The sequence below is a fragment of the Nyctereutes procyonoides genome, unplaced genomic scaffold, assembly GCF_905146905.1.
Source record: "Nyctereutes procyonoides isolate TBG_1078 unplaced genomic scaffold, NYPRO_anot_genome, whole genome shotgun sequence".
Taxonomy (NCBI): domain Eukaryota; kingdom Metazoa; phylum Chordata; class Mammalia; order Carnivora; family Canidae; genus Nyctereutes; species Nyctereutes procyonoides.
In genome coordinates, this window is record NW_026575126.1 from 34,645,077 (window position 1) to 34,671,259 (window position 26,183).

Consider the following 26,183-nt stretch of genomic DNA (forward strand, 5'->3'; position numbering starts at 1 on the left):
AATAGGCAATTTAACACTTCTTCAGTGATTTAATTTCTTTACAACATGTCTAGGACACTTTTAGGCAATTTCTTCATCAGAAAAATTAGCTTGACTTCTTACCATTTACCTTTTTCAGATTTAAGTTAAATTCTAAATTAAAATTCTGATAATTTGGGGGATGGGGGCGGGATAGCCAAATAATTTAATTTAAGATTATTATAAATTTACTATCAGTATTTGCCAGCATGTAAATATGTAATTGTCTACTTCAGAATTATTTGACATATGTTTAATTTTAAATCTTTAATCATATGATAGTCTTACAGTGTTTTTTATCTTTGGCAGGAACTGAAAGGTGGAAAAGCTTATGCAAAGGTAAGTAGATGTTCTTTAACTCTTTTGGAACTTATATCGCTCACTAAATAAGCTTAAAAATCAAATAGTTTGCTCTTCTAATTGCTATTCAAGTGGGTGTTTTTATTTCTTTAAGATTTTATTTATTTATTTTAGAGAGTGCAAGTGGGGGGAGGAGCAGAAGGAAAGGGACAAGCAGACTGCCTGCTGAGCACTGGATCCCAGGACCCTAGCGACCTGAGCTGAAATCAAGAGTCAGAGGCTTAACTAACTGAGCCACCCACGTGCCCCAAGTTGGCTGTTTTTAAATAAAGCAACTTGGAGATTGAACAGTTGAATCCAGCAATAAATTATAAGCACATTTTTTCTAAAAGCTGATTAGGGGATGTTATTCTTACATTTCAGCTTCCCTGCTAGAAGATGATCTCTGGTTTCCATTAAGCAGTCGCATCTGTTCATTCGGTCTCCCCTGGGAAGTATTACCAATCCCATTTCCCCCCACCCCCCAGTGGAATAGGACCTCTCCTCTGTGTGCACTTAGCGCTGTGTAATATATGACCACTACTATCCTTTATACTTTTACTAGCTATGTGGAATTTCTAATGAGTATGCTCACCTTTTTGCCAAATAGAAATAATTAGTAATACTGCCAGAAATGCACAGACTCCTCTTTTATTTTCAGTCTCTGATAGTATCTCCGTCAATTCAGTCACCTGAGCCAGGACACTAGTTTAACCATCAAGTCTACCTAACTTCCAGGGTGCCTGGGTGGCTTAGTGGTTGAGTGTCTGCCTTTGGCTCAGGGCATGATCCCTGAGTCCTGGGATCGAGTCCCCCATCGGGTTACCCCCGGGGAGCCTGCTTCTCCCTCTGCCTGGGTCTCTGCCTCTCTTTCTGTGTCTCTCATGAATAAATAAATAAAATCTTAAAAAAAAAAAAGTATGTAACTCCTTAAAACGACTTGGTTGCAGTGTCAGGTGGTCTTTGCTACAAGTAACAGAATATCCTCTTCACTTAGAGATACTTTTTTTGTTTGTTTAATTTCACAAAGCAAGTAGATAGGACACAGAGCTGCAGATGTGAGGTAGAGCTGCTCCAGGATTAGTTAATCCACTGACTGAAGGATGTCATCAAGAACCCATGTTACTTTTCTCTTTTCATTTTTCCATTCTCTGTGTGATGACTTTGTTCTTGGCTAGCTCTTCTCATTGTCACCAGATGGTTTTTTTAGTCCACACGTTCACATATGACAAAACCCAGCTGCTTCTCCATGTGTGTCTTTCTTTGAGTGAGAAAGCTTTTCCTAGTCAGCCCTCAGGATTTCCTCATACCTTTCATTGGCCACAACTGAATCATATGCCCACTTCTAAACCAGTCGTGGGCAATAGAAATGGATTGCATGGCTAGCTTAGACTAATCACAATTTAACAATGAGCTAGAGGTCGGGTTACTTTCCTTTTGCACATGGATGAGCTAAGGATGGACATTTGAATAAAATCAGGGCTCTGGGATCCCTGGGTGGCTCAGCGGTTTGACGCCTGCCTTTGCCCCAGGGCGTGATCCTGGGGTCCTGGGATCGAGTCCCATGTCGGGCTCCTGCAGGGAGCCTGCTTCTCCCTCTGCCTGTGTCTCCGCCTCTCTCTCTGTCTCTCTCTGTGTGTCTCTAATGAATAAATAAAATCTTTAAAAAATAAAAAATAAATAAAAATAAAATCAGAGCTCTGCTAATAAGGAGTATCAGAACATTGAATGATGGTGGGGAGGCAAAAGACAAGATCTTTTGTTCTTTAAGATGGTAAAAACTCTAGCATGTTTGTGAGGTAATGGGAATGGCTCCGTAGAGAAGGGAAACTAGAATGCAGAAGAGACCGAGGAATTCCTGAAGCAACAAACTTGAGTAGGCAGGAGGGAGGAGAGTGGCTGGTCAGATTGGAGTGTAGCCAGTTCATTTATAGTACTCAGGGTATAGCTGCAAGCAGGTGAATGGGTGTGGCTGACAATAAGAGCTTGTGGAAGTTAAGTGCTCTTTTGATTGCTTTTATCTTCTGAGTGAATTAGGAAGCATCAGCAGAGAGTTTGGATGAAAAGGAGGTATGCTAGAGGTTTAAAAGGAATGGGTAATGCATGAAATAGGGCCTTCAGATGATATGTGATCAAATAGCCACATGAATCTTCACAGGCTCATTGGGATGTGGCTTTTCCCTGGATACATCCAGACTTTTCTTCTGATCTGTTGGACCCCTAAAAGGCAGTAAGGCCAGAGGAGCCATGTGAAAATTAGGTAGATGTCACTGTGACCTAATATGTTCTGACTTATTATTGCATTTAGGAATCATGGCCCTTCAACTGGCCTGTAAGTTTTATTTTTCATTCTTTTTATATCAGTTAAAAGCTACTAAAATAATGCTCCAGCCTGTAGTTAAAATCTTCATCTTGAATTGTCATTCTTATGTGCCCAGTATGTGTTTATGTGTTTTAAAATCTTAAAACAGGGATCCCTGGGTGGCGCAGCGGTTTAGCGCCTGCCTTTGGCCCAGGGCGCGATCCTGGAGACCCAGGATCGAATCCCACATCGGGCTCCCGGTGCATGGAGCCTGCTTCTCCCTCTGCCTGTGTCTCTGCCTCTCTCTCTCTCTCTCTCTCTCTCTCTCTCTCTCTCTGTGTGTGTGTGTGTGTGTGTGTGTGTGTGTGAGAGAGAGACTATCATAAATAAATAAATTAATTTAAAAAAATTAAAATAAAAATAAATAAAATCTTAAAACAGGCAGCTTAATATTATAGCAGTGTTTGAGAAATGGTTAATACTTTTTATTAGGTATTCAGGGACATATGCTTAATTACAAACTTAAAACAACTTTGTTGTTTTTAATAAAAGACTCCATATGCATTTAGTCATGTAAAATGGAACAGACTTGGGATCCCTGGGTGGCGCAGCGGTTTGGCGCCTGCCTTTGGCCCAGGGCGCGATCCTAGAGACCCGGGATCGAATCCCACATCGGGCTCCCGGTGCATGGAGCCTGCTTCTCCCTCTGCCTATGTTTCTGCCCCTCTCTCTCTCTCTCTGTGACTATCATAAATTTAAAAAAAAATGGAACAGACTTAGTTTGTAAAAAAAAAAACAAAGCATAGTTCTTGTACCACTTGGAAGTGAGAAATAAGGGTTGAACAACATCGCAGGAAAGACTACAGGGCAATTTTTGGTAGCTGCAGAAAATGGGGACTGAACCTGGGTAGTAACAAGAGGGAAGAACAGGTTTGAGCTGAACTTTTGGAGAGCAGCATAGAGGGTGGCTGTGGGGCACAGCTTTGGGGAAGGGGAGAAGAAGGTTTCATAATGAGAGTTTTAGCTTAAGTGTGATCAGCAGGGCAAATGTTGTGGAAGGTGGTGAAGGAGAACAGCCTTTTACCAAAGAAAAACACGTGATGCACTTAAGTCATTCTATTTCTTGCATGGAAAGTAAAAGTTTAATAACCTGCAACTGTCTGCAGTCACCAATGGTTAACTGGGAAAGGTGCCAGAACCAGAATAGGGAGAAGAAAGTCTGATCAGTGTGCTTTATGAATTTGCAAATGACCATGATTGGTCTGCTGTTATTTTCTCCCACTGTGTGGGGTGAGTACCACTGCTACTTGCAATGATTTTAATTGTTTGATAAGCATTATTTTTATTTCAACAGTTCTATATTTCAGTATGTACAGAAAAATATATATATTTAGCACATCAAATCTGATTTCAGGGATTGCATTGCTTAAGACAAGAATAGAATAGGTAATAAATTTTTACAAAGAAACAAGCCCATCTAAAGACATGAAATAAGCAACCAGTAGAGCAGATCTTGTTCAGATGGCCAAAACTGCAGATGACTGAAGTTTGAGAGAACTTGTTTAGAACATGGATCGAATGTTCATTTTAAGGAGAATATGATGGAAGCCTAGTAGATATTCTATTAATATGATTCCCTTTCCTTTCATAGCTGGGCTTTGCAGATCTGAACCTGGCAGAGTTTGCTGGATCAGGAAATACCACCCGCCGCTGCTTACTGGAAGGCTATGATACCAAAAATACAAGGCAGGATAATTCCATTCTTAAAGTAAGCACGTTTTGAGATTTACATGTCAACGAATGAGAATCTCTGCCTGTAAATAAGCAAAGGTATATCCAGTCAAGGGCAAGATGGGAATCAGTCCTGAGATCATAGACTGACCAAGCCACTGAAATACGCACTCACCATCTAGGGGTGGAAGCTACCCAAGTCACAGGAGCAGTGAAAGGGAACAGAGGTTCGCCTTCACGATCCTAAGGTGTTTCTGGGGCTGTGAACATTCAGGGAATAGTACCTAGAATTGCTACAGCAAGGGCTCATTGAGAGAAAGGAACATGATGAGTGAAAACACCTTAGAAACATTTATCGCTCTCAAAAAGTGACTTCCCAAGCAGCTGTGGGGGGCGCAGAAAAGTAACTGGGCTCTCCTGTAACTAGCAAAGTGACACTGGAGCTCACTTTAGGCATCCGCCCTGTTGTTTCCAAGGACCATCAGCAGCTTCCTGTTCCGGGGGTGACAGAAAGAACATACACTTCAGAGTTGCTGGGGGTAGTAAATGAGACCAGTTGAAAAAATATAAGTGCCTTTTACCTAGTAAGACTCACTGGACAGACCTTTTGCTGTATTTTAGTTAGGTTACCCCATGATGGTAAGTTATGTAATGATAAGAAAGAAAAATAATTCAGAATAAAAACTGGATGGTCAGAAGTTAGTGGAGCAAAGAATGACCCTATACCTATACTTTCTAGACTTTGTTTTCAGTAAATATAACAAAAAATTTCAGAGCACTTACATATACCTGTGTGACATTAACAGTGTTGGATAGATGGGGTGGATTCTCTCCATTTAGAATAAATGAAGCAGCTGAGACTCAATGAAGTGTCTGACTAAAGTCATCAGTGGCAGAGCAGAGACCAGAATGCGTACCTTCTGCTGTGTGGTCAACAGTTGTTTCATGTTTCCATGCTGTCCAAGCACCACACTCAGAGGAACAGACTGCACTGTTCATTCTTAGACTGACCCCAAACAAGCTGCTAAATTCAGTTTCTTCATATTTGCAGTGCAAGAAGACTGGTAATCCTTCTCTGAATTATAGTATTTTCATTGGAAATTGAAATGACTTTTTAATTTCAGACTCCCCCATCCTCACCCCACTCCTTAGGGCCAACTCCTGGAGCAGTTTCTTTCTGGCCCCCCTTTGATCTTTTCACACCATCTCTCCCACGTGGTCCTACAACAAACTTTTTTTTTTTTTTTTAGATTTATTTATCTATTTTAAAGAGTAAGAGTGGTCACACATGCATGCATGAGCAGGGGCAGGTACAGAATGGAGAGAGAGAGAGAGAGAGCCTCAAGCATACCCCCACTGAGCACAGAGGCCAACACGGGACTCAGTCTCACAACCCTGAGATCATGACCTGAGCTGAAACCAAGAATTGGACACTCAACCAACTGAGCAACCCAGGAGCCCCATAACTTACTCTTGTAGATCACACCATTCTGCTCTCACATTCTCTCCCGGCCTGAGCTCTGTTATCGCCTGTCCATCTAGTTACCTCTCTCTCCTGCTCATTGATGACGTAGCTTCTGGCTCACAGTTTCTCTTTCCAGACCTTCTGTCATCATGTTTTGGTGACTTCACCATGTGGTAGGTGATCTGTCCTTGTAGACTGCCTTCTTTATGTATTCTCCCCCTCTGGGTGATCTTTTATGTGCCTGAGGCCTCTCCTTTCCTTAAACTACCCTTCTCCAGCAACTGTTTCCTTTTATTCATCTCAATTCCTCCCCCATAGCCACACTCTAGACTTTTTTACCTCTAGAAACTTCACCAGCTGAGTTCCCCTCTGCTACAGTATACTCTTATGTTTCCAGTTCTCTTGCTCTGCTACTTGCTTAGCTATCCTTCACCTTACTGCTCTCTCACTCTCTACCAGCCTCCACTTGCTTCTATTTCCCTCTTTATCCAGCTTAGATTCCAGAATCCATGATTCTCCTATGCTTAAAAATACTCCTTGCTCCTTCACCCATCTCCCTCATTGGTCTCCCCTGGCAAATCCCTGACCCCATTCAAACTCAACCGCCCTCTCTGGGACTGCATCCTAGTTGCTGAACATTGTTAGAGATCACACAACCATCCAGTTGCTGTTCCTACAGTCTTGCTCACCACCATCTAGCAACTATACTTCCTTTGTAAGCATCCTTTCCCAGTTTCTCAGATACTCTATTTTATACCTTTTTCTCCTCGCATCTCCACACACCACTCACATCTACTGTATTTAAAACAAAATCACTTCTGTCCTCCTCCAGCCACTGTCCCACTCTCTCTGTTCTGCTTTCCCACACAATTTCTTAAAAGCTGCATGTGCCATCTCCATCCCTTCTGAGACATTCAGGATATTCAAGAGTACATTTTGATGTAGTGGAAAACCAGACTGTGGAGTTCTGTGAAAGCGGAGGGGTTAAGGATGCCAGCATGTCAGGCCCAGGTCACACATGTAATAAGTGTAGCACTCAAAGAGAAAAAAAAACAGTAGTGGAGGCACTAGCGTAAAGAAATGAGGCTCTAAAGTTTACAAGTCAGCCACTAAGTAGAAAATATGCACATTATAAAAATACTCTCTTCTTCATAGAGACCATGAGTCTCAGTATTATGCAGTCCTAGTTTCCAATCTCTGCTCTGCCCTTTATAGCTCCCTGATCTTGAAAATATCACTTAATCTCCTGAGCTTAAAAGGAAAGGATCAGTCCCTCATAAGAGTTTTGAACACTGAATAAAATCATGCAGTATAAAGCATTTAGCTTATGCCTGACACATAATTAATTCTCAAATCACGAATGCTGCTAATGTTATCATTACTACTATTACCATTATTTGTCCCTAAAGAACATAACAAGATCCTATGGCTGAGTCTTAAGAGACAGTCAGCAGCTAGAGAACAGTAGCATTTCAGAAAGCATTAGCAAAGCTTTAAATTCTAAAGCTGGAGCAAAAGCCAGAAATGTGCTCTCACAGGCCACCGCAGGCACCCCGTCAAGTGTCAGCATGGCAAGGTGGAGAAAAACATTCCAGACACTTAAGCAAGCACCACAGGAAACCTGGAGGAAAGACAGAACCAAGACCAGGGCAGCATGCGCCCACAGGGCTGTCCCTAGTACAACACTTGCTCTCCATGTCCATGTTTCCCACTCCGATTTTTGCCATTACAAAGGTTGAATGTTAAAAAAATGGTTTTTAATCTGTGTCTGTATAAAGCAGCAATTTAATACTGGATGCAACCCAATTCAGAAATTGTTTTATTTAATAATCTCTGAGTAGGAAATACTGGCCTAGGTTCTGTAGAGGATGCATGGATTAGCAGAACATGGCTTCTTGTCTCAAGGGAAGTTTTATAATCATATTTCCTTCTCTAATACCCAGGTTTTGATCAGTATGCAGCTGATGTCTGGTGACCCATGTTTTAAAACGTAAGTTGATGCTCAGTAAATGAATTATTTATCTGAAATATCTGAAAATATAATAGTGATTTTTTATTTAAATTTTTACATTCATATTTTGTTGTTAACCAGTGAAGGGATGGTGCTTTTACTAAATGAGCCCCCCACATTCTTAAATTATTTAAGCTAGATCTTAAATAATCTTCATCATCATCTTCAAGTTTTGGGTGAAACAATACAAATTAAATTTTTTAATTTGACTTTGGTGGACTTAGTCATTTCTTCAACAAATACCTGTTACGTGCCTTACCATGTGTAAGGCCCTGTTATGGACACTAAAGAAACAGCAGTGAAAAAAATAGACCGAGTCTCTGACCTCTTGGAGCATATATTCTTAAGAGGAAAACAAACAACAAACTAATAAATAAATGTATAATTTAAAGATGGCAAGGAGTGCTTTGGAGAAAAATAATGCAGGGTAGGTGGACATAGTGGGGAGAAGGGTTGCTGTCTTATAGAGTAGTCAAGAAAGTCTTCCTTGGCAGAGATGGTATTTGAGCAGAGACTTGATGGGGGTGGGAAGCCATGCAGACATTTGAGGAAAGAGCATTTGAGGTAGAGGAAACAGGAGCAAAGGCCTGGAGGGAGGAGTGTGTTTGGCATGTCCAAGGAGCTGCCAGGAGACCAGTATGTCTAGAACAGAAAGAATAAGCAAGAGGGGGATAGGAGATGAGATCAGATGATAAAGAGTCTCCTAGGCCACTTATAACTTAGTAAAATAAAAAGCCACTGGAGGGTTTCAAGCAGGGGAATAAAATTATCTGACTTATTGCTGCTGGATAAAGAATAGACAATTTGTAGGAACAACAGTGGGAGCAAGGGCAGAAACAGATAGATGAATTAGGAGGCTATTTGAGTAGTCCAAGGTTTGGGGCCTGAGTAACTCATTTATTGAAATGAGAAAGCTCTAAAAGGAATAGGTTAGAGGTTGGGAACTTGGGTATTGGACATGCTCTGTTGGAGATCCCTATTAAACATCCAACCAGGCACATCAAGTAGGCAGTTGGATATAGCACTACAGAGTTCAATGGGGAGGGCCAGGCTAGAGATACAGATTTGGAAATCATGACGTCATCAGCACACAGTAGTTAAAGCCATGAGATTTGATTAAATGAGATAGAGGGAGTAAGTATAAATAAAGAGGAGTGGGACACTCCAGGGTGCTGGAGATTGGGGAGACAAGGAAGAACCAGCAAAGGAGCAACTGTGAGAGGAGGGAGGAACCAAAGGAGAGGACTGCTCTGAAAACCAAGTGAAAGATGTGTTTCAAGAAGGAGAGTGTAATTGGCTCTGTCCCACACCACGGAAGTGGATCATGGCAGATGAGGATTGAGAATTGACCTCTGGATCTACAATACAGAGACCATTGATGCCTTCAACAAGCACTTTGGTAGAATGCTCTGAGCCTGCAGCCTTATTGGGGTGGGTTAAAGAGGGCTTGGGAGGAAAAAAATTGGAGACGGTATAAACAATTCTTATGAGGAATTTTGTTGCAAAAAAAAGGAACAGAATAGAGTTACAAATAAAAAGAGGAAATGGGGTCAAGGTCAAGTCTTTGGGGTTTTTTTAAGATGGGAGAGAATACAGCATATTTGTATACTGATAGGAATGGTTCAGTAGAGAAGGAGAAATGTGGGTCAGAAGAGAAAAAGGACAGTTGCTAGACAGTGTCCTTGGATTGTTGAGAGGAATGATGGCAAAGAATATGGCTTCAGATGCAGGTATGTGAAAAGTGGGAGCCTATAGAAGCTATCTTCAAATTGCTCCTTATTTCTCAGTGAAATAGGAAACAAGATCACTGAAGAGTGGGAATGGGAAAGATGGGAGGTGGGGGTTTCAGGAAAGATGTGTAAAAGTCCTCTCAGAGCATAGAAGAGTGAACTGAATGGGAAGAGGCAATAGGATTGCTCATTAGCAATCCTGAAGACACTTAATTAAAAAAGAAAGTCAATTATATATTATTTAAATATCTGAGAAAATGCATTTAGAAAAGAAAACCTTAATTATTTCCCTATGCATCAACTTCATAGGTTTTTTTTTGTTTTTTTAGAGATTTTTATTTATTTTTGCAAGAGAGAAAGAGAACAAGCATGAGCTGGGGTGAGGGGCAAAGGGAAAAGCAGACTCCCCACTGAGCAGAATCCAACATGGGACTTAATCCCAGGACCCTGAGCCAAAGGCAGTCACTTAACTGACTGAGCCACCCAGGTCCCCAAATTCATGTTTTTAATAGTAATGTGCAGGGCTGCCTGGGTGGCTCAGTGGGTTGAGTGTCTGACTCTTGATTTCATCTTGGGTCATGATCTCAGGGTCATGAGATCAAGCACTGCATGAGGTACTGTGTTTAGCAAGGAGTCTCCTTGAGATTATCTCTCCTCTGCCCCTTCCCCCATGCTCTCTTTTCACCCTAAAATAATTTTAAGATTTTATTTATTTCTTCATGAGAGACATACAGAGAGGCAGAAACTCTCTGTATCAGAATTTCAAAAATAGATCATTTTATGTTCTGTATTATCTCCAGGAATGTAATTCTGACAGTCTAGAGTTTATATTTATAGAAAACGATGTTTATAACTCATTAGAATAAACAGATCTTACCTAATCCCAGGATACCTGAAAGTATTTTTCAAGAGAACCAAACCCCTAATATTTATTGTCTCTTTTCTCTGAACATCTGAAATCGTACACATCAGTAGAAAAAGGGCAGCTCTAACATTTCCATGTGTTTGCTGAGTATGGACTGAATAGGAAAGTGTTTAAACATCTGATATAAAAAGTAAATTATTTTTATTAGATTACATTTCAGTATATATCAGAAAGGTAAAATCACAGTACTTTAGAGCTGAAAAGAATGTTGGAAGTTTTCTAGTCCAGTGACCCTATTTTTCCTAGAATATTATAAATCCTGGTATGTAACATTTTTCTGTTGAGGAGCAAAAAGATACAGTACTTTACTACCCCTAAACTCTCTAAGGGACCTTCACAAAGCCAGTTTTAAAAGTATCATAAAATCCAAGTTCTCATCTTACAGGTGAGGAGCTAAAGCACAAAGCAATTGACTAACACAACTATTTGTCCATAAGACCTAGATGTTGGGAAGCTTCATTCTACTATTCTCTCTGCTTTTGTCTGTCTTTGAATTTTTCATGATGTAAAGTTTTTAAAAACCTACTGTAGAAACTAACGAGAAGACAGCAGGTTGTTAGCATTCTCAGCTTTAAAACTCTAGTTTTGATATTTTATGAGCAGAGGATCTGTAACGTAATTTGTAATTATTTGTAATTATTTTTCTGAAAGACAAATTTCATACCTTAGGGCCTGTATTTATGGATAAGACAGCTGGTCAGTCAGCCTCTAACTACCTGCCCTAAACTCCGTTTTGTAGTTCTCTGCAACTCATCAAATATCCACTAACTGTTGTAAAAGAATGAAACTGGCAGAAAAGAAAGCCCAACCACTAGTGCTAATAAAGAAAAAGGATAGTTCGAGAGAGAAATTATATGCTACCCTGGCACCTGACAACTTGATGGTAAAGCAGATCTGGGGATGATGTAATCCTCTTGAGCAGCAAGGGCTCTGGAGCATTCAGATTCTAGAAGAAAGGAAATTAACTATTTGTCAAAATGATTTAATGACTATTAAATCCCAATTTAATTCTCGAAACAACTGTGATGCATTATCCATGTTTTTTAAGTGAGGACCTTGAGGCTCAGCGGTTAAGGTACTAATTTGTCTGAGGTCCCAAGATTCGTGCATTGTCTACTATGTGCTAACATTTACCAAATTAAGTAAAACAAGCCCCTGCTCTGAAGGATTCACTAATAATGTGGGAGATGGACACAGAACATGATGCTATCGAGGCATAGAGGACTACTTTTTCTTGAAAGCCAGGATAAGTCTTCACTGAGGGAGTGACACTGAACTAATTTTTAGAGGATGAATAGGAAATTATGCAGCAGAAGAGGCAGGTAAAGACACTCCAGGAAAAGAAAATGGCTTGCATGAGTTTGTGGGATTGTTACAGGACATGAATACATTGTCATTTAGGTCATTTTTCACATACTCTAAACATTACTGTGAAGTTGAAATCCCATCTCTTTCATTGTGTAATTCAGCTATATTAAACACTTTCTGATAAGGGATACAAATACATTTTCAGAACAAAAAGGGGTAATGAGTACTCAGTGATTATTTATTAGACCCGACTGAGTTGTCTAGGGAGACTTAGAGCTTTCAAGGCCCAGCTAAGATTTTATTTTTTTATTATTATTTTGTTTTAAGGTTTTTATTTATTTGTTTTTGCGAGAGAGAGAGAGAGAAAAAGAGCACAAGTGGGGGGAGGGGCAGAGGGAGAAGTAGGCTCCCCCCCTCTGCTGCGCAGGGAGGCCCATGCAGGGCTCCATCCCAGGACCCTAGGATGGTGACCTGAGCCAAAGGCTGTCGCTTAACAGAATGAGCCACGCAGGCGCCCCCAGCTAAGATTTTAAGTTGTAAGTCTGCCTTAGTATCAGTCCCCATGGTTAATGAATTTTCTCCATAATGCTTAGTTGCCCCAGTATTTGAGCAGTTAATGAAGAAGGCTAAAATTTGGGGTACCTGGGTGGCTCAGTGTTGAGCGTCTGCCTTCAGCTCAGGTCATGATCCAGGGGTTCTGGAACTGATTCCTGCATCAGGCTCCCTGCGAGGAGCCTGCTTTTCCCTCTGCCTCTCTCTCTGTGTCTCTCATGAATAAATAATTTTTTTTAAAAGGCTAACATCTATCAAAGATTGGGGTTCTTTAAGTTTTTTGAACCTGCAGAACAAGGTGTACCAAACTGAAGGTCAATTACTAAAAGGGGTGTGGCCCTGAAGTCAGGCTGGACAGGAAAGAGTGGAGCCAGAGGGAGACTGATAGGGGGGAGAAAGGAAAGAAGCCACAGACTGGGAGCTCTGAAGGTTGGAAAACAGGTCAAAGAGGTTGAGGGATGGAGATACTATAATCAGGCCACCTCTCAGCAGTTTAGCGCCGCCTTCAGCCCGGGGCGTGATCCTGAAGACCCAGTCCCACGTCAGGCTCCCTGCATGGAGCCTGCTTCTCCCTCTACCGGTGTCTCTGCCTCTCTCTCCCTCTCGCTCTCTGTCTCTCATGAATAAATAAAATCTTAAAAAAGAAAATGAGGCCACCTGTGAAAGGAAAAACAAAGTACCTGGCATTAAAAAGATAGGACAGGTGGGCATGAGTCACCATCCATGATAAAATACACTCTCCAAGTGTATTCGTTTTGCATATTACTTTTTCTTATGGAATACAAATGCGGGGTGGGGCTGGGGGAGGGTTCCACTATCGTTTTACATTATTTAAAAATCCAGCCTTTGGTAATTTAAGAGGTTGCCATGACCAGACTGCAAAGGGCCTTGTATTACCATTCTAAGGAGTTTGAACTTTATCTGGAAGGAGCTATTGAAGTGTTTTAAATCAGAGAGTAACGTGTTCATGTGCACACTTCAGAAAGAGCACAGTGACAGTAGCATGGGTAGAGAGAGGCGGACTAGCTAGGAGACTCTTATGGTCATAAGGTACAAAGACCAAACAGAGGGGCCCCCAGGTGGCTCAGCGGTTGAGTGTCTGTCTGCCTTCAGCTCAGGTTGTGATCCCCGGGATTGAATCCTGCATCAGGCTCTCCACAGGGAGCCTGCTTCTCCCTCTGCCTGTGTCTCTCATGAATAAATAAAATATTAAAAACAAAACAAAGACCAAACAAGTAATTAGTGGAGGCTGAGAAGAGATGATGAATAGGAAAAATATGAGAGATTCTGTGTAACCAATTGTAATGTACAATTTTGTATTGCTTTACATTTTTTTGTTACTGTTACATCTGGTTTTTTTTTTTTTTACATCTGGTTTAATGTTTTATAAAGGTTAAAAAGAGGGATCCCTGGGTGGCGCAGTGGTTTGGCGCCTGCCCTTGGCCCAGGGCGCGATCCTGGAGACCCGGGATCGAATCCCACGTCGGGCTTCCGGTGCATGGAGCCTGCTTCTCCCTCTGCCTGTGTCTCTGCCTCTCTCTCTCTCTGTGACTATCATAAATAAATTAAAAAAAAAAAAAATTTAAAAAAAAAAAAAATAAAGGTTAAAAAGATAAAGTCTGTAGATTAAGGCAACTGAATGACAATTGAACTATCATGAAATTATTAAACTGTGATGTATTTAATGTGTGGCATTAGAGTAGCATTTAACATCCACCCACCCACCCGCACCCCTTACCACAAAGATATCTACCTCCTAATCCCCAGGACCTGTGAATATGTTGGGTTAAATGGCAAAGGAAAATAAGGTGGCAAGTGGAATTAAGGTACTAATCTGCTGACCTAAAAATAAGGAGATTATTCTGGGTTTTCCAGATGGGCCCAATACCATCCCAAGCGTCCTTAAAGGGAAGAGGTATAATCCAAGGGAAAAGGTAATTGGAAGAGTGTCAGAGTCAGAGAGAAATGTGAAATTCAGAACAGTCAGAGAGAGATGCAACCTTTCTAGCTTTGAAGATGGAAGAAGGAGCCATGAGCCAAGGAATGTAGGTGGTCTCCAGAAGTCGTAAAAGACGGGAACAGGTTCTCTCCTAAAGCCTCCAGGAAGAAATGTGGTCCTTCCAACACCTTGATTTTAGTCTAGTAGAACCTATGTCAGACCTCTAACCTACAGAAATGTAAGATAATAAATTTGTGTTAAGTTCTCTAGGTTTGTGGTGATGTGTTACAGCAACAAGAGAGAACTAATATACTCAGGCTAACTAATTTTTGGTCATCTTTATTTTGGAAACACTTTCCTAGTTTATTTTAGTTATCTCTGTTTTGGCAGTACTTTGCTGGTTTGTTTTGAATTTCAATAAATATAGAATAACAGAAACAAAAAAAGGATTGCAGTAGTAGGTCAGTTTCATGATCCCTTCAGCCACCTTCCTATTTTATCTCAGGTCACCCAGGGATAGTCTCTAGGAAGATGTGGTTTTTGTTTTTTTTAAAAAAATTATTTATTCATGAGAGACAGAGAGAGGCAGAGGGAGTCCGATGCAGGACTTGATCCCAGGACCTTAGGATCACAACCTGAGCCAAAGGCAGATGCTCAACCACTGAGCCACCCAGGTGCTGCAAGATGTGTGGTTTTTTGTTTGTTTGTTTGTTTGTTTGTTTGTTTGTTTTTTATAGACTATCAACCTCAAAAGGTTAGGGATGTCTTATTTTTTTAAATGAAGAAAAGTTCTTGTTAGAACTCAAACTTGCCCCTCCCTGCTTCACAGCTTCCACATGGAGATAGGAGCCTTGAATTAACCAGTGAAAATGTATCCATCACCTACCCCCAGAGAATCCAGCCCAAAAAGCAAATCTATACAACTGGAGCTTTTTACAGACTCCCCCTGGGGCAAGGAAACTGTTCACAGAGAAGGCAGAAGTTAAAACCATGGGTACCAGCAAGGGGACTTAGGCCGTGGAGCAGGAAGCATGACGTATTCCCCCCACCAACCTCTGCCAACCTCACATACAGGGGGCTTGATGCCCTTCTTTGCCTCCGACACCTCCCTGTCTTCTCTGAGAGTTGACGGTTGAAGCACCCCGATGGTGCTGGGGATACACAGAGCCCCTCTGTCTTTCCCAGACTCTGTGAAGGCAGTGCCCTTTTCTGGCCGCACAGCTCCTGTTGAGCAAAAATCCTTTTCTTCCCCCATGAATCTTATGCCAGTTTTGAGGATGCTATTACATAAAGTATTTGTTGATTTTTTTTAAAGATTTTATTTATTCATGAGAGAGAGAGAGAGAGGCAGGGACACAGGCAGAGTGAGAAGCAAGCCCCATGCAGGGAGCCCGATGCGGGACTCGATCCCAGGTCTCCAGGATCAGGCCCTGGGCTGAAGGCAGTGCTAAACCGCTGAGCCACCCAGGCTGCCCGTATTTGTTGATTTTTCTTACACTCACCCTCAAACAGGTAACATTAAAGCAGGCACCTTACTTAAGGCTGTGTACTGACTTCATGACCAGTCTTTAACACTGTTTGAAGCTTTCAGATTCATTCACCTGTCAATCAAGTTCTAATCCTTAGAACTATTTACTCATAGGCCTCCTTCTACATCGATGTCTATACCAATTGCTGGTGAATCTGAATCTCTGGAAGAGGACAGAAAAGGTGGAGAGACTCTCAAAATCCATCTTGGAATAGCAGGTATGGGTGTGTGGCTCATTGTTTTGTTTTTTCCCTATTAGACACCCTAAAAGATTCCCAGAGTCCCACCCACATTTAAAATTCTGTGGGTAGATGGCTTGAAATGTGCCAGAAAGAGTTTTAATTTTGCAGTTTTAAGTATGCAATTTTTGGTTAAGCCAATGCTTCATTTGTCTAAAACATTAGGCCCTGACAGGTTAAGAGCTAGATGTTGCAGTGACACACGCCCCCGTTGTGTACCGCGGCCCCCCGCGGCCCCCCAGACGCCCCAGGATACTACAGGAGTTGGCCCACTGCGCCAGCCAGCTGTCAGACGTTGCTTCTCCTCCGTGGATCACATTTGTCTGTCGGTGGTTCCCAAACACGAGTGGACATCAGAGTTCACCTGGTGCGCTCGCTCGTTAAACCTGCAGCCAGACATTTGATTCGGTGGGTCAGGGTTGGGGCCTAATTGCATTACCTGCTCCCCCAGGGACACTGCTGCTGCTGGGCCCCAGGCCACACCGGGACACTCCCAGCCACAGTCAGAGTCTGCTCCGGAGCCAAACAGAGGGGGGGGGGGGGGGGATATGATGTTAAATTGGCTGAAAGAAAAAGGATTTAGGAGTTTCCTTCCTTCTCTCATATGATGTTAGGAGGGCTCTTATTTGTAAGAACAAAAAGAAGGGTGTAGTGATGCGGATTAACACTTGCACCACCTTTCTAGATATGCAAAGATAAGGTTTCTTACAGATAATAAGGACTACAAATCTCCTGATTTAGGATCAGTGAATCCTTTTCAACTTAAAACCTTTCCATTAGCTCCTCCTCTGCAGTACTTAAATATTCTGAATTCTTTATTTAAAAACAAACAAATAAAACTCACTGACCCTACATCCTCTGTCTACTGCTCTTCTGTGGGTTTGTGCTCTTCTTTCTGTGGCCTTGCCTCCCCTGCTTCTCCCGTCTTCCCCTCCCCTCTCTCACACCTATTATAGCCAGACTTCTAGGAAGAACCTGCTGGGTGTCTATCCCTAAATACGTGTGCCACCTGGCTTCTGGCTTCTGCCCTGCCTTGTGATGCCTCCAGTAACACGATTGTCAAAACCACCTGTGGGCATGTCTTCTGCTCTCAATTGATGTGGCCTCTTTCTTGAAGCCTTCTTTTCCCTTCGTCCCCACTTCTCTGACCTTTCCTTCCCTAGCTCCTCAAAGGCCTCTTCATCTTCTTCCACCTTCCTCTTAAATACTAAGGTTTGACAAGGTTCTGTTCCCTCTACTCACTGTCCCTGCACAATATCCTCTATAGCCTTGGATTTAACTATCACATAAATGTAAAAGTGAATATAAATCAAAAGCTTTGGTTTACAGATCTGTGTTGCCTCCAGACCTCCCTCCTAAACTCCAGGTGCACATTACCAAATGCTTTTTGGGAAGGCCCACTTCATGTTCCTTCCGTGTTATACTGAAATCCATCCATTCCTTTCTCCTCGGCCAGATTCCAGGTTCTTCCCAATCAGGTTTTGTCTTTGTACCTCCAGCATAATGCCAGGGGCACAGGAAAAATTCACTGCACAGCAAATGGGTGTCCTCAGGCACCTCAGGGTCTGCACACCTGGCACAAGTCTTCCCAACTCTTCCTCCCGCATCTTGTCTTTCTTACCCTAGCAAGTCGAGCCCAGCAACTTGTGCCTGCTGACCACCTCTTACTCTCAACTGGGTTACTCTGAAAACCTTCACTTCCCCCACTGTTCATCCTGTTGTCAGGATGTGGATTTGGTCATGTCACACCCTTGCTGAAAGCCATTGAATGATTTCCTTCATTAAACCCGTAGAAAGCCCTCACTACCAGGCATCTGTTCATCTCTCTTTTCCCTTCGGTCATCTGCCCAACTACCCAATATTCTGACTGTACCAGACTGTCTGCTCACTGCAAATGAGGAATCCTTTTCCCAACCAAGTCTTGCTAGAGTTCGTATACACTGTTAAAGACCTAGAGTTAACCTCCTCTTTGAATCTGTGCCCCCCCCATCAGGTAGTGTTCAAGGGTACTTGTCCTTTGAAGCTTGTATTTTAGTGCTTGCCACATTGTATTCTAACTGCTTCTACCTCTAACCTCTGAGCATTTATTTATTTTTTTTAAAGATTTTATTTATTTATTCATGAGAGACACACAGAGAGAGGCAGAGACACAGGCAGAGGGAGAAGCAGGCTCCATGCAGGGAGCCCGACATGGGACTCGATCCCAGGTCTCCAGGATCAGGCCCTGGGCTGAAGGTGGCACTAAACCACTGAACCACCCAGGCTGCCCCTTATTTTGTTTTTTTTTTTTAAGATTTTATTTATTCATGAAAGACACAGAGAGAGGCAGAGACATAGGCAGAAGGAGAAGCAGGCTCCCCTCTGGGGAGCCCGATGTGGGACTCAATCCCAGGAACCCGGGATCACCACCTGAGTCAAAGGCAGATGCTCAACCACCAAGCCACCCAGATGCCCTGAGCATTTTGTACCCCCTATGTCTTGTATACTATTGGCACCTGACTTGGTGAAAACTTAACAAATAATTATTGAATGAATAAATTTTGAAAACCAATAGATAAATGGATAAATTAAAATCTGAGCCAACTCTAGGAGTAAATGGTCAGTCCTATATAGTTCTCAATATGAGCCAATACTGGGTTTCATTGCTGTAGTTCACTCTTGTGTCCTAAACACAGGACTAGATATGCTGGTTTGGATTTCTATCTTTTGGCCTGTCAGAAGTGAGAAACCTTTGTAGAAGGGCTAGGTCGCCCCAGTAGCTTCCTTGTTTGGCAGCATTTCTTGGTCTGGCTGCATCCAATATAATTTATAGAACTGCTGCTATCATTGCTGTGTTACTCAGTTGGCTTCCAATTGCCTCTAACGTGAAAAATCAGTTCTAGTTTCTAAATATTTCATGATAATGGAAATGGCCACAGTTTTGCATTCTGGGGAACCTGGTTCTGGAAAGACATAATTGGCATCTGGAATATGCATATTATCAGGGAACTGCTAGGAATGGCTTTGACACTGGGTTGGCTTTGGGGGGCTTTTCTTTTCTTTTTTTTTTTTTTTTGTGCATTTACTTTGAAACTAAATACTATAATCAGTTCCTGAGAACTTTTATTCTTTTATTGTCACTGCTACACTCCATGCTGTGTTGATTTAAACCACAGACATTTGCCCAAATTATAGCCTAGCACTAGCAACACTAACATGAAAGTAACAAAGTACTCTTTAGTTTACTGCCGTGATGGGGTTTCTGAGAGCAAGGTTTCCTCAAAAAGCATACCCAAACCTGGCTATTTTGTGAATATAAGAATACATCTGACTCATTTTTATTAGAGAAATACTGAACGTAAGAACCGAAATGGTTAAGATAGAGTGCTGTCAAATCTTACAAAAAAAAAAACCTATTTCTTTAATAAACTAAGGTATTTAAGTTTTTTTTGTATTTCTTGCTAAGCGGTTGTTTAATTGTGCCAATTTAAAAGGGTCTCTTTCACTTGGTAACTAATTTTTCTGGATAATGAACTTGGCAGTTTCTAAAATCTGCAGATAAGAATACAAACTGACCATTGACTTGTCGACAGTAATAGTAACATCGCATTATAACATATTGCAGATCTTTCAGCGAAGAGTGCCTCCGTTCCCGAGGAACTTGGTGCCTGTGGACATTCTAGAACATCAAGCTATGCCAGCCAGCAGTCGAAAGTATCAGGTAGAGGCTAACGGAGCCGTTGAATTCCCTTGACATTTATGACTCTAGAGGATTACTTGAAACTGCTGGGGTGTGGGAGAAGAAAACTTGATTGCACTGTAGTTGATAGCAGTAGTTTATCCAAAGCGCTCTTCTCTGGCAGGGTATAGCACATGCCACTCCCGGTCATCCAGTTTCTCAGAGCTCTGCCACAGGAGAAACACGTCAGTGGGAAGCACATCAACAGGAATCGAAAGCATTCTAGAACCGTGTGATGAAGTTGAGCAAAAAATAGCCGAACCAAATCTTGATACAGCCGGCAGAGAAGATACAGCTTCAGAACTGCTCAGCAGGTATCCTTTCAGTCTGCGTGTAAAGCGGGAGAAAAAAAAAAAAACAACTTTGTCTTCATAACATAAGAAAAAGGAGGAAACTTTTTTTTTTTTTACTTATTTGCAAAGATGCGCAGTGAAGCAAGATTCTGTAGAATCTCAGCTGAAGCGAGTTGATGACACCAGAGTGGATGCAGATGATATTGTGGAGAAAATACTACAGAGTCAAGATTTCAGCCTAGATTCCAGTGCAGAAGGTGCGTAGATAACATTAAATGTACATACATGTCTGCACCCCAGGGTTGTGTGGTCCGTGTGCTCAGCAGGAAAGGAGCTCTACATCACACTGACTATTGGACATGTGTAAAATAAAGTTAATTGCCCATGAAAATCTGAGGATAACTTCATAGCTCATTTATTTCCAGGAATGGATTTTAAATTTGGAAAAGAACGAACTTTAGTTTAAGAACATCAATCTTAAAGGAAGGTCTTATTGTGTCTGCATCATCATCCCCCATGTTCATATACCTTATGGCGGATGTCTGCATCTTCTGTGTCATAACTAGACACAAGTACTTCATATCACTGTGCAATTTGGAGGGTTAGGTGGTGATCTTAAGATGATAGTGAATAATAGAATCCTTTATTCCCTCCTCAGCATTTGCACTAAGGCTGAAAGTTTACATGCTACCAGTGAAAGGTGTAATTATTCAGGCTGGTGTGAACAGAGAAGAGTTAACAATGGATTTAGTTTCATTATGTAACTGTTTATAAAGAGAAATAATTAAACCTTACTTGTGGAAATGTATAGGAAAAGATGTCTTCTTTACTCAGTTTTAAAGAAAGCTTTAAGGAAGTCGAAGAGAAATAACTATTAAGATATCTAAATTGCCTGTTTGAAAACGTGTATGTAGCTTTTAAAATTTTATTTCATTAATAAAACTGAAACATGAAATATGAATTTTGAGTATAATAGGAATATTATTTGACAATAATATAACAAGTGTGCCTAAAACAAATATTTTAAATATGAATTGCAGAAGAAGGCCTGAGGTTATTTGTGGGTCCTGGGGGAAGTACAACCTTTGGCAGCCATCATCTTCCAAACAGGTATGTGGTCCTGATAATATCTTATTAAATAAAGAATACACTGACTTTTTCTTTTAAATGTTCTTGAGTGAAAGATGAAGGTTACAAAGTTTACATTAGATTGTGGCTAGAAAACACATATATTGCTTCCATGAGAAGAACTGCAACTCTGAGTTTTCCTTATCTTGAGTATGTTTGAAATTCTTTTATATGTTTATTTGTTGGTGTTCTTAAATGTGCTTTTAGAGTGTATTAGTAGAGGACCAGAAGAGCACTGGGCAAGATGCAATGAAAAAAGATGTTTAGAAAAGGGTTCTCAGTCTTATATTTTAGAAAGAGCAAAGCAGAACTGCATTTCAGTCAATGACCTTGTCTGTTATGAGCAGTTTCACAGCCACTCAGCAGCACACACTTAATATTACCTTTTTTGTACTCTTCTTTTCTCCACCCTACAAGATTCTAACATACCTACTAAGAAAAGTTCAGGAAATAAAGCAGACATGAGGTTCAGATTCAGATGAAGAAAAGACACCTGCCAGACTTATCATTGATTTCCAGCACTGCAGCAAATCTTAGTGAGCACAAGAGCTCAGAACACATTAGGAATTCTGATCTCTGCCCTTATGTGCATCCCTGATACTCAGTATTTTTGTGTAATATTTATGTAGAGTTCCAGAATAAGTCGGAGTTGTGTTAGGGTGCCCCCCTCAGTCGGTCCAAGACAGTTATTTTATTCTCTAATGCTCAGAACCTGAAAAAATTTCTCATTCATTTTCCCCACCAGTACTCATTTTATTGAGTACCTCCTATGTGTCCAGCACATTGCAAGGTCTAAAAGATATGAAAGATACAGTAAATTCCTACAATCAGATGTGATAAGTAAATAAGAGAGGGACATATAAAGAGACTGTGAGGAAATAGTTAATTTGAACTGGGGTTTATGGAGGATGTAAGCACAATTTATAGTTTTCGTTAACTCTCACTGATTTATCCATTCATTAAACTCAGTAACTATTTATTAGGCCAAGTCATGGGTAAGGATACAAAACAGACCCAGTTCACCCTCAGCTAGTTTTTGTTCCTAGTACATAGGGTTTGGCAAATCCAGCCTGTAAGCCAAGTTGGCCCATTGCCTATTTTTGTAAAAATAGTTTTATTGGAAGACAACATTTATTTATTTATGTATTTTCTATGGCTGCTTTGATGTTACAGTAGCAGAGTTGAGTAGTAAAATAGAGACCACAATGGCCCACAAAGCCTAAAATATTCATTATTTGACTCTTTCTAGCAGGTGAGATAGACAAACTAAAATTCATAGTAATATAGTAAGTACTATAATACAGAGAAGTAGAGGAAACTCTGAGTGACAGAGATGGGACCTCACTGACACAGAGAAAACTTCCTAGAAGGTTGACACCTGAAGAGAGTTGGGGAGAATTAAAAGGTAAGTGGGACTTAACAGGTAGATATGAGGAAGACAAATATTCCTGGTAATAGGTTCAAATAGAGTGAACTTATAGGCATAATAATCATATATATAATCATATAATAATAAAGAAAAATTTTAGATAACACTTATTGAGCTTTTATATATGCACATGTATGTGTTTCATTCAGTTCTTACATTATCTCTTTCATTACTCACAAAGTACTATTGTTAGTATTTATTTTTTTTATTTTTTTTTATAAATTTTTATTTATTTATGATAGTCACAGAGAGAGAGAGAGAGAGAGGCAGAGACACAGGCAAAGGGAGAAGCAGGCTCCATGCACCGGGAGCCCGACATGGGATTCGATCCCGGGTCTCCAGGATCGCGCCCTGGGCCAAAGGCAGGCGCCAAACCGCTGCGCCACCCAGGGATCCCCTATTGTTAGTATTTAAAAAGTGAAAACAAAGAGGTTAATTTTCCCAGAACCTTAAAACTAATAAGTGATAAAACCAAGATTCAGGGGCGCCTGGGTGGCTCAGTTGGTTAAGTGGCTGCCTTGGCTCATGTCAAGCCCTGCCTCAGGCTCCCTGCTCAGAGAGAAGCTGGCTTCTCCCTCTCCCTCTGCCCCGGCCACTCCTCCTGCCTGTGTTCTCTCCCACTCTCTCTGTCAAATAAATAAATAAATAAATAAATAAATAAATAAATAAATAAATAAATAAATAAATCTTTTTTAAAAATCATTTAAAATTTGGGGGGAAAAATGATTCAAACTCCTGTCTCTTTGAGTCCAAACACATTCATGGTACTGAACCATCATACCTTGCTGCTTGTGAATAGTATAACCTACAACCTACTTAGGGAGCTGCCAATAAACAGGTACTTCGGATGAGGGGCACATGAAGGGAGCTGTGGGACCTGAGTTGACAACAATCTCAAAGCCACATTGTAAATGGCCTCTATCACCACAACCAAGAGTTCGTTATCCTTTTTTATCACATGTACAGTTTGATCATTCTTTGCAGGAAAGTGATCTATCTAATGGGCTCTTAGGAAACTAGCCATAATTTGGAGGTGGGGAGGAGAGTAGAGCGAGGACAGGGACAGGTAGAAGATAACATTTATGAGGACAGTGATAGGTATGGTAGAAAGAACATGTATTTTTGAGTTAAAGAATTCATATCCTAACCAGACCATTTTGGGGACTCAGTAAATCTCTTAACCTTGGTGGAATTTTAGTTGCCCCTGGCGACAAGTGGGAATAATCATAGGATTGACTTAAAGAGTAAATGACATAATGTACTCCATAAGCCTTAGCAATTATTTAGGTAGAAGAACAGCAAACAATACAGTTCCAACCAAAAGGGACCAAAATGGTAAATGCCCCCAAAGCACAGGCTTCCTCTACTCTCATTTCAGGCTGCTCAGCATCTAAGGCAGAGTTCTGCCCCTATCTGCTTCACTGATGTGAATAACCTCTATAAGGCTTACTTTCCTCACCTGAAAAATGGGAGTGATAAATACTACCTAACTCATAGGATTTTGCAGAGGATTAAGTTTGATAACTTACAGAAAGCATTTAACACAGCGCCTAAGACATGGACAGCTCTCATTGTTAGACTAGTTGTGTATATATAGTTGTTTTCAAAGAAAGAAAAATAATTTCCATTTGAGAGAATATCTAGAACCTAGGATATAAAGGCATTCATAATTCTGAGTCCCACTCCCTTTCCAAATGAATGTTAGAAGAATCATCACCCAATGCATGAAATCCTAAAGTGATAATTAGAAGTTGAAGTAAATGATTAGTGCCATATGCCACAGAAAGGCTGAGGAATGTTAGAGACGGTGTATCGTGGTGAAAGAGAATGGGGGATGCCTGGGGGGCTCAGTGGCTGAGTGTCTGCCTTTGGCTCAGGCTGTGATCCTGGGATCCTGGATTGAGTCCCGCGTCGGGCTCCCTGCGTGGAACCTGCTTCTCCCTCTGCCTGTGTCCTTGCCTCTCTCTCTCTGTGTCTCTCATGAATAAATAAATGAAATTTTAAAAAAAGAAAAAGAAAAAAAAAGAGAATGGGCAATGCAGTCAGACATGGGTTTCATTCCTGGCTTAGCCATCATGACCCAGCTTGGCTATGATCCTGACAAACCACATCTCTTACTTGCCGCCAAAAAGACATATTGCTGGGGTTAACAACACAGGCTCTGGAGTTGGGATCCCCAGGTTCCGTCCCAAACTCCACCAAGTATCAGCTGTGCATCTTCAGTAAGTTATCCCACTTCTCTCTGCTTCAGTCTCCTCACCTACAAATACAAAATAGTGGCAATAACAGAACCCACCTCATAAGAGTTGTAAGGCTTAAATTAAGCGAGGTGACACATGTAAATGACTAAAACAAAATCTGGCATGCAGTAAACATTAAGTACTTAATATGCACTCATTAAGGGTCTCTTGAAGAGTTATTGTGGAGAACCATCTATTGAAGTGCCTAGCACAATACTTGGATACATAGGCTCTCCGTCACTAGTCGGTGTGTATCAGAAGAAGTAATATGTTAGCAGTAGATCTGTTCTGAAAGAGAAACTGGCAGCATAGGAGGAAACTAGAATCGTTTACTCGGGCACTGAAGAGGCACAAGAACCACACACACGTAGTTAAGAAAGGGAACCCATGAGAATGAAGAGAACAGAGCAACAAGCAGTGGAGACCTGGGGAGGAACATCCCTGGTAATCCACTTGAAGTTTAGCAGATGCAGCCTGACCAGCTCAGCGATGCCTACGGAGGTTGCAGGGTTCTCCCTCCCCGCTTGCCTTTGAGACAGTTTCTAACCAAAAAAAGTCTGCTTTCATTTGTTTCTATTCCTCTCTATGATTTTTCTTTCATCTCTGGCCACTTATAAAATCTTATCACTGGTTCTTAGTTTGGTTATGATGTGCCTTGGTGTATTTTTCTTTGTGTTTATTCTGCTTGGGGTTCATTGAGCTTCCTCGATCTGTGGTTTACAATTTTCATCAAATTTAGAAGTTTTCCAGACATTATTTCTCTCTACCCCTCCTTCTGTTGACCTACAGATTCTAGCCCCAGCCTCCATGAGCTCTGACTCCTGCACTCAGAAAGACCACCTGGCTATGTCTGGGCCCTCCCGACACTGCAGGCTGGAAAGACCCTGAAGGAAACTTGGGGCTTTCTTCATTGCTTTCCCTTCTCTCAGGACCAGTCCTGTACTGCCTTTTGTCCAGGGTGTAAAACTGTTTACATGTTCTGTAAAAATGTTCGTTATTTAGAGCTGGAGGGATCTCCTCCCTCTTCTTCTCCCCCTGATCATGCTCTCTCTCTCTCTCTCTCTTCCTCTTTCTCTCTCTTTCTCTCCCTCTGTCTCAAATGAATAAATAAAATCTTTTAAAAAGGGGTGGGCAGTGTGCCTGGGTGGCTCAGATAGTTAAGCATCTGCCTTTGGGCTCAAGCTGTAATCTCCAGGTCCTGGAATCAAGCCACATGTCAGGCACCCAGCTCAGTGGGGAGTCTGCTTCTCCTCCCTCTTACTCTCCACCTGCTCATGCCCTCCCCCTC

At 41.4% G+C, this 26,183-nt stretch overlaps 1 protein-coding gene across 1 annotated transcript in view; it reads left to right on the forward strand.

Moving 5' to 3' along the window:
- The window catches only part of EEIG2 (EEIG family member 2), an 83,136-nt gene that overhangs the window by 50,730 nt on the left and 6,223 nt on the right, over positions 1-26,183 (forward strand). Inside the window, exons 3-10 of the mRNA XM_055341153.1 lie at positions 328-357; positions 4,311-4,427; positions 7,799-7,845; positions 15,963-16,066; positions 19,692-19,787; positions 19,930-20,119; positions 20,228-20,355; positions 21,139-21,208. Coding sequence (XP_055197128.1) covers positions 328-357; positions 4,311-4,427; positions 7,799-7,845; positions 15,963-16,066; positions 19,692-19,787; positions 19,930-20,119; positions 20,228-20,355; positions 21,139-21,208 — 782 coding nt within the window. The remainder of the gene's footprint in view (positions 1-327; positions 358-4,310; positions 4,428-7,798; positions 7,846-15,962; positions 16,067-19,691; positions 19,788-19,929; positions 20,120-20,227; positions 20,356-21,138; positions 21,209-26,183) is intronic.